Source organism: Dryas octopetala, chromosome 3, assembly GCF_963921425.1.
Source record: "Dryas octopetala chromosome 3, drDryOcto1.1, whole genome shotgun sequence".
Taxonomy (NCBI): domain Eukaryota; kingdom Viridiplantae; phylum Streptophyta; class Magnoliopsida; order Rosales; family Rosaceae; genus Dryas; species Dryas octopetala.
Window position 1 is genome coordinate 13002931 of NC_141368.1, and position 12773 is coordinate 13015703.

Here is a 12773-nt window from a genome sequence, read left to right on the forward strand (position 1 = left end):
ATTAACTGGAAGGTTTTTAAATATGCATAGAGACATATATACAACATCGGGTTTAGGGTTTAGGGCAAAAACATAGACTCAACAAAGGTATAATTAGTATTACTAAGCTATAATAGAGTTTCATATACTCTGGCAGTTGATCCATGGCAGAGATGTCCCACCGATCATCATCAAAATGATAAACTAGTTATAACTAGACAGGATTGATGATATTATATATAATCAAAAAAAAGTGTTTGGTAAATTGTGGTTGTAAAATTGCTGAGTGTAAAAAGTAATGTCAAAGTGTTTGGTAAATTTTAGTGCAGAAGTGTGGTGGCTTTACATAATGATTTGGGCAATTGTAGACGTGTCTGGTGGCCTTCTCTCAGAGATATATATATGATTTGGGCAATTGGATCAAGGGTTTTATAATGAACTTGGGAGTTGAGAACACCATTAATGAAGCTTAATAGCTATGGCGTATTTTGCAGGGCCTGATCGAAGATGGCTTGGAATGAAGCTTTCAGGCAGGTGGTAGTTGAATTTGACTCGCATATGCTCTTAGATTGGCCAACAATGGAGTCAATGATTACAAATTTTTAGTGTAACTCTAATACCACATGACAGTGTAATATATTCATTTAAATTACAACATGTGTACATTCATTAATATTTAAAACCGAAATTAACATTTCCAATATAGTTTGTATTATTGATCAACTTGATATGAATTAATGTAACACTAAAAAAAAATATATAATAGTGATAAAGCCTATAATATATAGAAGGAGATTTGTATATAACCTCCCACCAAATACAAATTCTTTTATTTATAGTAGGAGATGGATCTATGACATTTTATTTTTTATACAAGTTTTGACACAAATTTTTAGTAGGACTCACTCCATATGTAGGAGTTTAACGATCCAATCTTTGTAGGTAAATGATTTCTGATTTATTTAATTTTTTTGTAAGGATGATCATTTAATGAAAACCTAAAATATAGACGGTTTGAATCGTTGAAATCATATATATAATAGATCCTATTAAAAACTTGTGTCAAAAATAAGATATCATAAATCCGTCCCTTTTATAATAATAAGAAAAATAAAAGGCACCAATCCAGATTACTTTCCCATACACTTTTAAAGGACTCGCTGCGAGCCCGTATTTATATAAGAAACAAAGGGAGTGAGTTATAATTTAAGTCTTAGAGAGGCACAGGTTCCACGAGTACAGAAACTATGAAATCCTTAAGCACTTTTGAATCATGAGTACTGTAGCCATCTTCATACTTGTAAACTACATCCATGGCACGTGCGAAATTGAGAATTCGAGTTAGGAGGGGCATCGGGACAGCGGTGGGGCGCATGCACGCTTCGTTAATGTCCTTCCAAGCATCATTCACTTGTCTGCGAAATTCTCTTATTGCTTCTTCTTCTGTGGCACCATATTGTTTCATGTGGCAGTCTACAGCTGAGGCAACATGTCCTCTCTCTTGCTCAAACTACGTACATAATCAAACATGAAATTAAGGTTAATTAAACATCATTAATTTCATAATTAATTAATTGATTAACATAATTTTAGTAGTTATATATACGTACCTTGCGGGACACTATGTCATCCATGAGTCTGTAGATTGCTGATGCAGCCTTCACAACCTGGGGGTCACGTACTCAACAACCACTCAAAGGAGTCTTTTGTGACAACATCTCCTATTCCTACAAAGGATGTTGTTATTGCCAAAGGGTACCCATTTGTCACAAGTGATAGGGGCATGTACTAGCTCTCCCAGTGTTGGTACGTGTTTCTGGTGGAACCATTTGGCTTCATCGTGGTAAGCTCTCACTTGTCTTTTCATCTAAGACACAAATTAATTAAGCCAATTAATCATTTTTAATCATTACGTACTTCTAAGCTTGATGATAAATTATTAAAAATGTCACTTAGTACAAAATAATTGACAACTACAGAGAGACTCAAAACTGAGGCTTACTGATTCTCTCGCATAATGGATGCGATATGATTTTCCCTCATTTGCAAGCTATTCCTCAATTTCACTGTAGACATCCAACAATGTTTGATAACAGACTTTCATATACTCGGGCAGTTGATCCATGGCGGAGATGTCCCACCTAATTAATCATCAAAATAATAAACTAGACTATGTCAAGTTACTTGATCAATTAATTAGCAAAAAAATTTCAGTAAGGTTTGAGAATGATTATCAATGATGGGTCTATATATATATATATATGTATATAGAGGAGTGCTCTAAAGTTAACCAGTTAGCAAGTTAATACGAAGTCAACCATGTTTTTGGGCCCACCACATCATTAATTTCATAATCTGAATCATCAATTATTTAGACCCTACTTCAAAGATCATCATTGCAAAAAATTAACTAAATCAAAAATCATATAGTTATCTTATTAAAATCAAATAAATAGACGATCAGTATTTTCGATAAAAACATCGAAATAGTTGTTATTATAATCAAATGGCTAAATGACTTCTGATTTTGGAAATTTTTTACAGGAATGATCTTTGAAGTAGGGTCTAAAAAATAAATGGTTCGGATTTTGAGATTACATTGTGCAGTGGGCCCAACATGGTGGTTAGTTTTGTATTAACTTACTAACTAGTTAGTTTTAGAGCATTTTTGTATATTATATATATATATATAATTTTTATGTATGTAAGACATTCTAAATAAATAACGACATGGACTTTTTTATGACTTTTGTCATTTTTTATTCTATTTTTGACAAGGTTCAATATTTTGGGGTATAGAATGAAGCTTAACTCTTAATCCATTTCCCCACCCTCCCTGACCATTTGAACTAACCCCAAAGGGATATTGTAACTAAAAGTTCTATTTAGTTCCAGCAAATATCCGTAAGTTTTTACTTATAGCTACCTGATGCAGCGTAACATGCAATTAAAAGAGATTAGGGAAAACCAGCGTTAACCCTAAGAAAGAATCTGGAATCCGGCCACCAGAGAAATGAGAGAAATCTCAAGGTTTTCTGATTGAAAATAATAATAATAATGAATGTTACAAACAGCCAAAAAGGTTGTTTAAATACGTTCAGAACCCTAGATGTTCGAAATTCAAAACGGAAATAAAAATGGAAATAAAGTGCAATTTAGAAAACTTATTCAAAAACACTAAATTGCTTATTTGAAGCCCTAAACGAAGGAATTTGGCCAAAATAGGCCCTCATTCATCGCTGTAGGCGATGATTTGAATTTGTCTCGTCGTTCCCTTCGAATCGGTATATCATGGGCCCATTTCTGACACTGGGCCGAGCTGAAGCTTATTTCTTTTCTTGGCCTTCTGGCGTTCGAGACGTTGTACGTTGCATGAACCGTTCTGTCATTTGTTCTACATCACTACCACAGTACCACTAAAGGTTCAAGTGCTATTTACAGGTGATCTGTTGGTTCAGTTTGTGTCAAGTGGTGAGTAAGTACCTTATATTCTCACCAAAAGGTCTTCCTAGCTTCCACTCACTTCTTTTTACTTCCAAACAATTTCATGCTTGGATCCCCTGGCTTGATCTGGAGTGGGGATGACATAGTGACTGCAAAACTGCCAGATGAGATTCCAGATCAGCCTCCCATGCACGTCAGCAATTCGAGAGAATGGATAGGAAATTAGGAATCATTCTGTTAGAAACAGTTAAAGTTACTTTGGTTGGTTGTACTGTTATAAATTAAATACAGCTTGCCCCAATCTGATGAATATATCAATTGACTACTGACAACTGTCTAATTATACATTAATTGATGAATTGGCAGTTGTGGGTCCCTCATTTTTGTCAGTCTGTAAGGGCGAATGACCTCTCTACGTGGTGTATATTTTCAGTATGTCGTTTGATATGAATTTTACGAGGTCATTCAAAACCAAAAATCCATATCTAATAACTGAAGCATTCTTATGGGGCAACCTGAGAGGTCGTTTGGCCTTACAAGTCAGCAAAAATGTGGGACTCTCAACTGCCAGGTTATCAATTAATGTCTAATTAGATAGTCAGACAAGCGATATTAGTCAATATATTGTAAGTAAATCGAAATATTAGGTATTAAATTAAAAAAATTGAAACGATAAGGTGCAAATTGTGAAACACCCCAAACTTCAGGAGTGTAAGTTTTATTTTGCTGAAAAAAAAAAAAAAAAAAAAAAACAGTAAGTAGAGAAGATGCAGTATGTACTACATGTTCTAGATATCTCTGCCACACAGTTAAAAAAACAGTTCAAAATTGATTATATACATATATCGACTAAAAAAATTGATCTTTAATTCTTTGTCACTTGTGACAATATTTCAAAGAATGAAAAGATGCTCAGCCAGCTGATCGATACTGATCTCCACACCCGTATGCGTAAGAACCTGTTACGTACCAACTACCATGGCTGAACTTTGAGCATTGAGACATGTAAAGTATCTTGTGGTCGTTATATTTGTACACCACACAACCTCATTGATATTATTGACTGAAAAGTCTTTTTTTTTTTCGAATTGAATGAAAAGTCTTCTTTTGATATATCGATCTATTACAGTCTGTCAGTCTTATTTTTCCTAGCTAGTGTCTCTTTCTTTTCCATTTCATCACTCATTTTCCAGACTTTTCAACTTGGGATTCTAAATTTGATGGAACATACAAGGAGACTCGGAAAAAATCTGAAAATATGAGTCAAGAACTTTTGTCTGATTCTAGATGCATTTTTGTGATAAGGTAATATATTTTATCTCTAAACTCTCAAGTACTGTCACAGTGCTAATATTGGTTTTTATGTCTTTAGCAGCTAATATACATTTTGTTGAAAGAATTAATAGAGGCTGACTGATCTGTCTCTGCCTCTGTGGTTAGCCTTATCTTCACCCGCTTTACAACCTTATCCTGAGTTGTAGGGAACTCTTAGCCATGTCTAATTGTCTATGGTGGCCTGACAGATAGCATGATGCTCTTGCCAGGCTTAGTTATAGCTGTAGTTTGGGCCTTCATGTTTTTCATACATACCCCTCCCCCTTCAGTTGTTAGTGTGCGTACTGAGGACATGTTGAGCTTTGTCAAGGGCAGGTGTATACTGATGTAGTGTCTGTTTGCTCAAAGCTCGGCATGTCATAAAAACATTAATAAAGGCTTTATAGTTATTTTGTCCCCTTAACTATAACTGGTGTGTCAAATTGCCTCTCAATTAAACTTTTTAAAATAGGCAAATGTGGCCCAATTTTCTAAGATTTCATCCAAATTTTCCGTCTAAAAGATCATGTGAGAGAAGGTATAAGTCAAGAACTTTTTCAAGATGCATTTCTTTGAGAGAAGGTATATATTTTTTGTTCTCTAAAGTCTCGAGTACAACCACTATTGGCGTTTACATTTTTAGCAGCTAGCTAGTATATATTGTTAAATTAAAGAATTAATAAATGTCCCCCAAATTATGTGTTTACGTTTTCATGGGGTTGGGTACGTGGGTCCAAAGACTCCAAACTCAGATTTTCACCTCATTCGAAAAAGAGGGGTACAAGAGGTGATCTGTTCGTTTAGTTTGTGTCAAGTGGTGAGTAACTACCTGATATTCTCACCAAAGGTAATTTCTTCCACTCAGTTCTTTTTACTTCCAAACAGTCTCATGCTTGGATGACAACGACTGCAAAACTGCCACATCAGATTCCAGATCAGCCTCACACGTCAGCAATTCAAGAGAATGGATAGGAATCATTCTGCTAGAAATAGCTAAGTTATATATGTTTGTTGGTTATACTATCATACATAGCCTATAATAGTGTTAATTGTGCTATAAACATAATATGGACTATGGTTCATGAATTTCTTGTTTTGCTTTCAAGATGGGGGCAACTTGTTTGTTGAAATGCTTCAATGAAGGAGCAACAAGGGCAAGCATCAAGCTAGTTATTTTCTTAAAAGTATTTGATGTACGTCAAACATTAGTCAATGTCTATTGTCTTGCCCAGCAATTGGCCAATTTTTTTTTTTTTTTTTTATATGGATGGTATTTGCACAAATAGTGCTAAGTCTGGGTGGTAAATGTAAAGAGCTTGGCTCTTTGTCAAGACTACGAATCATTAATATCGACAAAAACACCCTTACAGGAAGCATCCCATACTCTTTTAGTAACTTATCATTTCTTCAAACGCTTTCTGCACGTTCTAATAATTTAAATGGGAGTATTCCAGATATTTTTGGCTGACTGACCAATCTTACATTTCTTTCTTTGGGTGGAAATTATAGGTTGTCCGGTCTGATCCCTCCCTCAATCTTCAATCTTTCCTCTATTACTATTAGAGTCTATTTTTCAGTAAAAATGAACAAAGTAACTATGTCCACCCACATCTATTTGTTGAAGTTAATATCTAAGTTGATTTATGCATAAGATAAAAGTTCTAAAAAATGTGGCTCAAGCCAACATTTTCAGAAAATTCTACCTACTTTTGCTCAAAGGCAAAATTTCTGAAAATTGTGGCTCAAGCCAACTTCATCAGAAATTTGGACGTAGGAGAACAATCAATCGTCAAGCCAACTTTGGCAGAATATCAGAAAATATCTTTATTTTTTGCTTTATGCTTTAACTTAAATATTATGACTTATATATTGGAAGGTTTGACGTACACTCAAGCTCACAATTGATGGCTGAGATCATTACCTTAGATATTTTGTATTAAGATATTTTATGTAACTTGATATATATCACAAGTTGTAGATGAGATCAAATATAGATTTCACTACTCACATTAGAAAATTCTCTCTCAACTCTCTCTACCTTTTGCTCTTCTCTTGTGCGTGTTGTGCTTAACTTGAATCTTTCATTCATTGTGTGTGTGTGATATTACTTGTAAGTTAGGAATCAAATCCAACACTATTAGAGTCTTTTCTGTGAGAGATAGCAAAACTCCAAGGGACTTTGCCCTCAAACCTTGGGATTGCTTTTCCAAATATTGAGTTCTTTGGTTTTGATGGTAACCAATTTAGTGGACCTATTCCTTTTTCAATATCCAATGCCTCAAATCTAATTCAACTTGGAATGACAAGAAACCAACTACATGCGAAAGTCCCTTCATTGGAAAATTTACATAGGCTTGAGCGTCTTTCTTGGTTCCATCTATCTTGGAAGTGGGGGAATTGGTGGCTTGTGCTTTCTCTGCGATTTGACTAGTGCCCCCCGTTTGGAAATATACTGGAAATTAGTCTAAACAATTTTGGGGGTATGTTACCTCAACGCACGGCTAACTTATCTTCTTCTCTTCTATAATACCAAGATAACAGTGACCTTCAAGGCAATATCCCTCCAAGTTTAGGTGACTGTCACAAGTTGGAAGTCTTAAGTCTTGAAAATAGCAATCTTAGTGGTACCATTTTCCCCCAAGTCATTGGTTAATTTGACTGCTTTATATACTGAAGTATATATATTTATCACAACAACTTGTCAGGCACAATTCCTGAATTCTTGAAGCATTTTGAATTTCTGCAAGTTTTGAATCTATCCTATAACCATTTTGAGGGCAAGGTACCAATCGAAGGAGTTTTGATCAAGAATGCAACTGCCACATCAGTCCAAGGAAATAGTAAACTTTGTGGGGGGGCATACGACACGGCTTGCGATGCCTTTTTTCCGTCCCAAATTTCTTGTATGTAGTGTGCGTAGTAACAACCTGCCACCATGGCTGAACTTTGAGCATTCTGTGAAAAAAAAAAACTTGTGACAGTACGTAATTATACTCTATGGGACGTCTCTGTAGAAAAATTCTATTTGCATTTTGTAGATATTTGTACACCATACGACCTCATTGATATTACTGAATGAAAAGTATTCTTTGAAATGTCTATTGCAGTCTTTATCTTCCCCCAGTCTCTTTCGTTCCCATTTCACTAATTTTCCAGACTTCTCAACTTTACCAATAGGATTCTAACTTTGATAGAACATAGAAGGAGACTCGGAAAAAATCTAAAAATTTGCTGCCAAATTTCGTCAAGAATTTTTGTCTGATACTAGATGCATTTCTCTGAATTACATTTTTAGAAGCTAGACTATATTGTTGAAAGAATTAATAAATGGGGTCCTTTAATTAGCAGCCTAAAATGAGAAATAAAGTTAAGCCAAATCTCAACCGGTCAAAAACTTAAATAGAAACTCAAACTGTCCATCGAGCGCTCAGTGGGCCTTGCTGAGTGCTCGGCGGCTTGCAGAGCATCTGCAAACAAAAAAGATGTATTTGCAAGCAAAAAAATGTATCTACAAGTAAAAAAATTGCATCTGTAAGCACCGAACTCTCAGTAGGCTGCCGAGCCTTCGGTAGTGCAATTTTTCCTCTCCGCTTATATATATACGGACAGATTGGACTAAAACTTAATTTTTTATTTGACTGGATTTCCAGTTAAAAATATTTCAAAAACTAAGTTTATAAGTAATTTATTATAATAAGTGACCCTCCAAATTATGCGTTTACATTCTTCACGGGGTGCGTGTGGGTCCACACTCATTATGCAGAATAGTGCTTATAAATTAGATCCTCCTCAACTTGTTCTTAAAGGGTCACTGGTTTAACTGAAAAATTAAGCTTCACAAACCTGATAATCTGATATCATGGTGCTTTACAAGTTCATTTTGCCTCTATTCTTCTCATATTTTTCCATGCATACTCTTATTCTTCACTCATGCTTTTGTTTGCCTCTCTCCGGAAATGAGACAGATCGACTGGCCTTGCTTGAAGTCAAGGCCAGGATAACTGACCCTTTCGGAGTCATGATTTCATGGAATGAAACCATCCACTTTTGCCATTGGCATGGAGTTACATGTGGTCGCCGCCACCAGAGGGTCACGGTGTTGCACCTGCAGTCCTTGAAACTTGCGGGCTCTATATCACCACATGTTGGAAATTTGAGTTTTCTGAGAGAGATTCGTCTCCAAAACAACAGCTTCAGCCATGAAATCCCTCCAGAAATTGGCCGTCTGCGCAGATTGCGAGTTCTACTATTGAACAATAATTTACTGAGTGGTGAAATCCCTTCTAACTTATCAGCTTGCTCTCAACTTCTCAAACTTTCTCTTCCTTTCAATGTTTTGGTAGGAAGAATTCCTAAGGAGCTTGGCTCCTTGTCGAAGCTAAGAGAAATTGATACTGACAACAACAGCCTTACAGGAAGTATCCCATCCTCTTTTAGTAACTTATCATCTCTTCAACTGCTTTCTGTATTTATTAATAATTTGAGTGGGAGTATTCCGGATATTTTTGGCCAAATGATCAATTTATCGTATCTTAAGTTGGGTGGAAATAGGTTTTCCGGTCCGCTCCCTCCATCAATCTTCAATCTCTCTTCTATTATTCGCTTTTCTGTGATAGGTAACAAACTCCAAGGGACTTTGCCCTCAAACCTTGGTATTGTCTTTCCAAAGATTGAATTCTTTAGTATTCAAGCTAACTATTTTACTGGACATATTCCTGTTTCAATATCTAATGCCTCAAATCTACAAGGTCTTTGGATGATTGAAAACAAACTAGATGGAAAGGTCCCTTCTTTGCTAAATTTACATAGGCTTGAGAAATTAGTTCTTGGTGTCAACCATCTAGGAAGTGGGGGAGTTGGTGACTTGACCTTTCTTTGTGATTTGATGAATGCCACCCATTTAAGCGAAATATATATTATGGAAAACAATTTTGGGGGTATGCTACCTCAGTGCACAGCTAACTTATCTTCTCTTGTATACTTCCATGCCTACCAAAATAAATTATCAGGTCAAATCCCAAATGGGATTGGAAATCTGGTTAACTTGCAGAGCCTAGTTCTGTCATCCAACCAATTTTCAGGTCAAATCCCCCCTGATATAGGCAAACTTGAGAAGTTATACAGACTCGGTTTGTATGAAAACTCTCTTTCTGGCAACATTCCATCGTCTTTTGGAAATTTCAGTTGGTTAACTCAATTATATTTACATAACAACAGCCTTCAAGGCAATATCCCTCTAAGTTTAGGTGACTGTCACAAGTTGGAAGTCTTAATTCTTGAAAATAACAATCTCAGTGGTACCATTTCCCCCCAAGTCATTGGTTTGTCGGCTTCATATACTCAAGTATATTTATCTCAAAACCATTTTACCGGTTTCCTCCCCAAAGAATTAGGAAACTTAATAAATCTAGAACTATTAATTGTTTCTGGAAACATGTTATTTGGCGAAATTCCAGCAAGCCTTGGCAGTTGTGTGAGAATGGAATATCTATACATGGATGGAAATTTCTTCCAAGGGACAATTCCATCGTCTTTGGGTTCACTAAGAGGTATTCAACAATTGTCTCTCTCTCACAACAACTTGTCAGGCACAATTCCTGAATTCTTGGAGCATTTTGAATTTCTGCAAGTTTTGAATCTATCCGATAACAATTTTGAGGGCAAGGTACCAATCGAAGGAGTTTTCAAGAATGCAACTGCCACATCAATCCAAGGAAATAGTAAACTTTGTGGGGGCATACCTGGGTTTCATTTGCCAAAATGCAAATCTGAACATCGCAAAGAGGGAGGATTGAGGCCAACCTTGAAATTGATAATATCTCTAGTTTGTGGTCTTCTTGGAGTCATTTTTGCATTCTCCTTCTTCTTCCTTTGTTGCTTACGGAGGAAGAGAAAGGAGCGTACTTCAAGTGATTCATCAGAAAACTTTCTTAAGGTGTCTTACCAAATTCTTCTAAAAGCAACTGATGGATTCTCCTCTTCTAATTTGATTGGTGCGGGCAGTTTTGGGTCTGTCTATAAAGGTGTACTTGACCAAGGTGAAACGACTATTGCTGTCAAGGTACTCAACCTCGTTCATCGTGGAGCTTCCAAAAGTTTCGCTGCTGAGTGCGAGGCCTTGAAAAACATCAGACACCGTAATCTTCTGAAGGTACTCTCTGCATGTTCCGGTGTGGATTATGAAGGTACTGATTTCAAGGCCTTAATTTACGAGTTCATGGTTAATGGGAGCTTAGAGGAATGGTTGCATCCACCGCAGACAATTGCTGAGATGAATGAGAGACCAAGGAGTTTAACTTTTTCTCAAAGGTTGAATATTGGCATTGATGTTGCTATGGCATTGGATTATCTCCATAACCATTGCCATAAGTCAATAGTTCACTGCGATCTGAAGCCAAGCAATGTTCTTCTCAATGATGATATGATTGGACATGTTGGTGACTTTGGGTTGGTAAGATTCCTTCCCAAAGCTTCTGAAAGTCATTCTGTTAACCAATCAAGCTCCGTCGGAGTAAAAGGAACAATTGGTTATGCTCCACCAGGTGAATAATTTCATTAACATATATTATTAATTCAATTTAATTTTTCTTGATATTTATTAATAGTTTCAAACATGAAAGTGGGGCTTTTGAGCACTTGATTAAAAATTAGAATCTGGTGTTTTGAATTTTCCAATTGCAGAGTATGGAATGGGACATGAAGTCTGGACACAAGGTGACGTGTACAGTTATGGCATCCTCCTGTTGGAAATGTATACTGGGAAAAGACCAACGGATAACATGTATACTGGGCAGGAACTATTAGGAAAATACTGATGGTTGGCTAGACAAATATAATTTATTCCAATTTTTATAAATGGCAAACCAATTCAATAAAGTACAACCGCACAACTATAAAATTATTATAGCATGCCCTTCTTTTGAACACATAACTTCAAATTCCATACAGTTGCCTAATTCCCTGCCCCCATTTTTCCCCATCTCATCAATATCAATTAAACTACTCTTTTCATTTACAAATTAACATTTTGTTAACTTGCAGCCAACAATAGCACAACACCACTCTACAAGATAATCCCACCGCTGCACAAAGTGAGGAAGGCAAGAATACCACTTCATCTGCTGCAAAACCAGTTGAAGACCCCACTGACAGTCTGGACGACGATGTTTACTGACCTCCCTATAACACCTGTCCCAAAATGTTTTCATTAGCAACTAGGTTCTGCAAGTCTTTTCGTTATGAACACAAACAAATTTACTACTAAGTTGTTTAATCCTTTTTGTTGTTTAACCCTCTTTTGAATGATGCTTGGTATATTAAGATATTAACAATATCTTAACATTCTAATCAGCATAAAAATTGCCTCATCAGTTTGGCTTTTGGAATTAAACCATGGCTACAAATGTTTTATATTGCCTGGGTAAGTCATGTATGCGTACAAAAAGTACTATGTTTAAAAACTGTGTTTTTGTTTTCAAGTTCTGCCAACACTTGCACTTACATATCTTAATTGTTCACTCAATTTCAATAATTATTTATACCCGCAGCATCGCGCGGGCAATATACTAGTGTTTACTGGAAAAAGACCAACAGATAACATGTTTCAAGGAACTTCAAACGTTCATAACTTTGTGAAGGAAGCTCTGCCTGAGAAAGTGGTAGAGATTGTCGATCCAATTCTTGTTCAAGAAAACTTGGAAGGAGAGATGAGCACAAATAATGGTTTTAATGAGGATAACAAAAGGATTTGCATCAAAATTCAAGAAAGCTTGATTGCGGTTTTGGAAATTGGAGTTGCTTGCTCTGCAGAATTGCCTAGAGAACGGATGGACATAAGTGATGTTGTGGCTGAGATGTGCATGATCAGAAACAAACTTCAAGATGATAGAATAATTGCCTAGATGATCGAGCTAGCTTGTTGTTTGGGACTTTGGGTCGTAGAAGCGGCTCCTCCTTGGTTGGAGCCCTATCTACAATCTGATATTGGTGTTGTAAGTGATCTCGCTATCAGTAAATATATATATATATATATAATT

General features: G+C 36.1%; 1 protein-coding gene and 1 pseudogene across 1 annotated transcript; one reads left to right on the plus strand and one right to left on the minus strand.

The window, feature by feature from the left end:
• Nucleotides 1-1192: 1192 nt before the first annotated feature.
• LOC147291058 ((-)-germacrene D synthase-like) lies at nt 1193-2116 on the minus strand (annotated as a pseudogene).
• Nucleotides 2117-8596: 6480 nt separating this feature from the next.
• LOC147291059 (uncharacterized) lies at nt 8597-12773 on the plus strand. Its single transcript, XM_086235495.1, has 3 exons — nt 8597-11279; nt 11419-11516; nt 12336-12773. Exons 1-3 carry the CDS (start codon nt 8597-8599, stop codon nt 12636-12638), a joined length of 3084 nt encoding a protein of 1027 aa, XP_086091621.1. The 3' UTR covers nt 12639-12773.

Excerpts from the sequence above, each read along its gene's own strand:
- LOC147291059 (XM_086235495.1), top strand. The coding sequence starts at position 8,597 with ATGGTGCTTTACAAGTTCATTTTGCCTCTATTCTTCTCATATTTTTCC. Across the intron at positions 11,280-11,418 it reads AATTGGTTATGCTCCACCAG|AGTATGGAATGGGACATGAA; the intron begins GTGAATAATTTC and ends TTCCAATTGCAG. Across the intron at positions 11,517-12,335 it reads GGAAAAGACCAACGGATAAC|ATGTTTCAAGGAACTTCAAA; the intron begins ATGTATACTGGG and ends CCAACAGATAAC.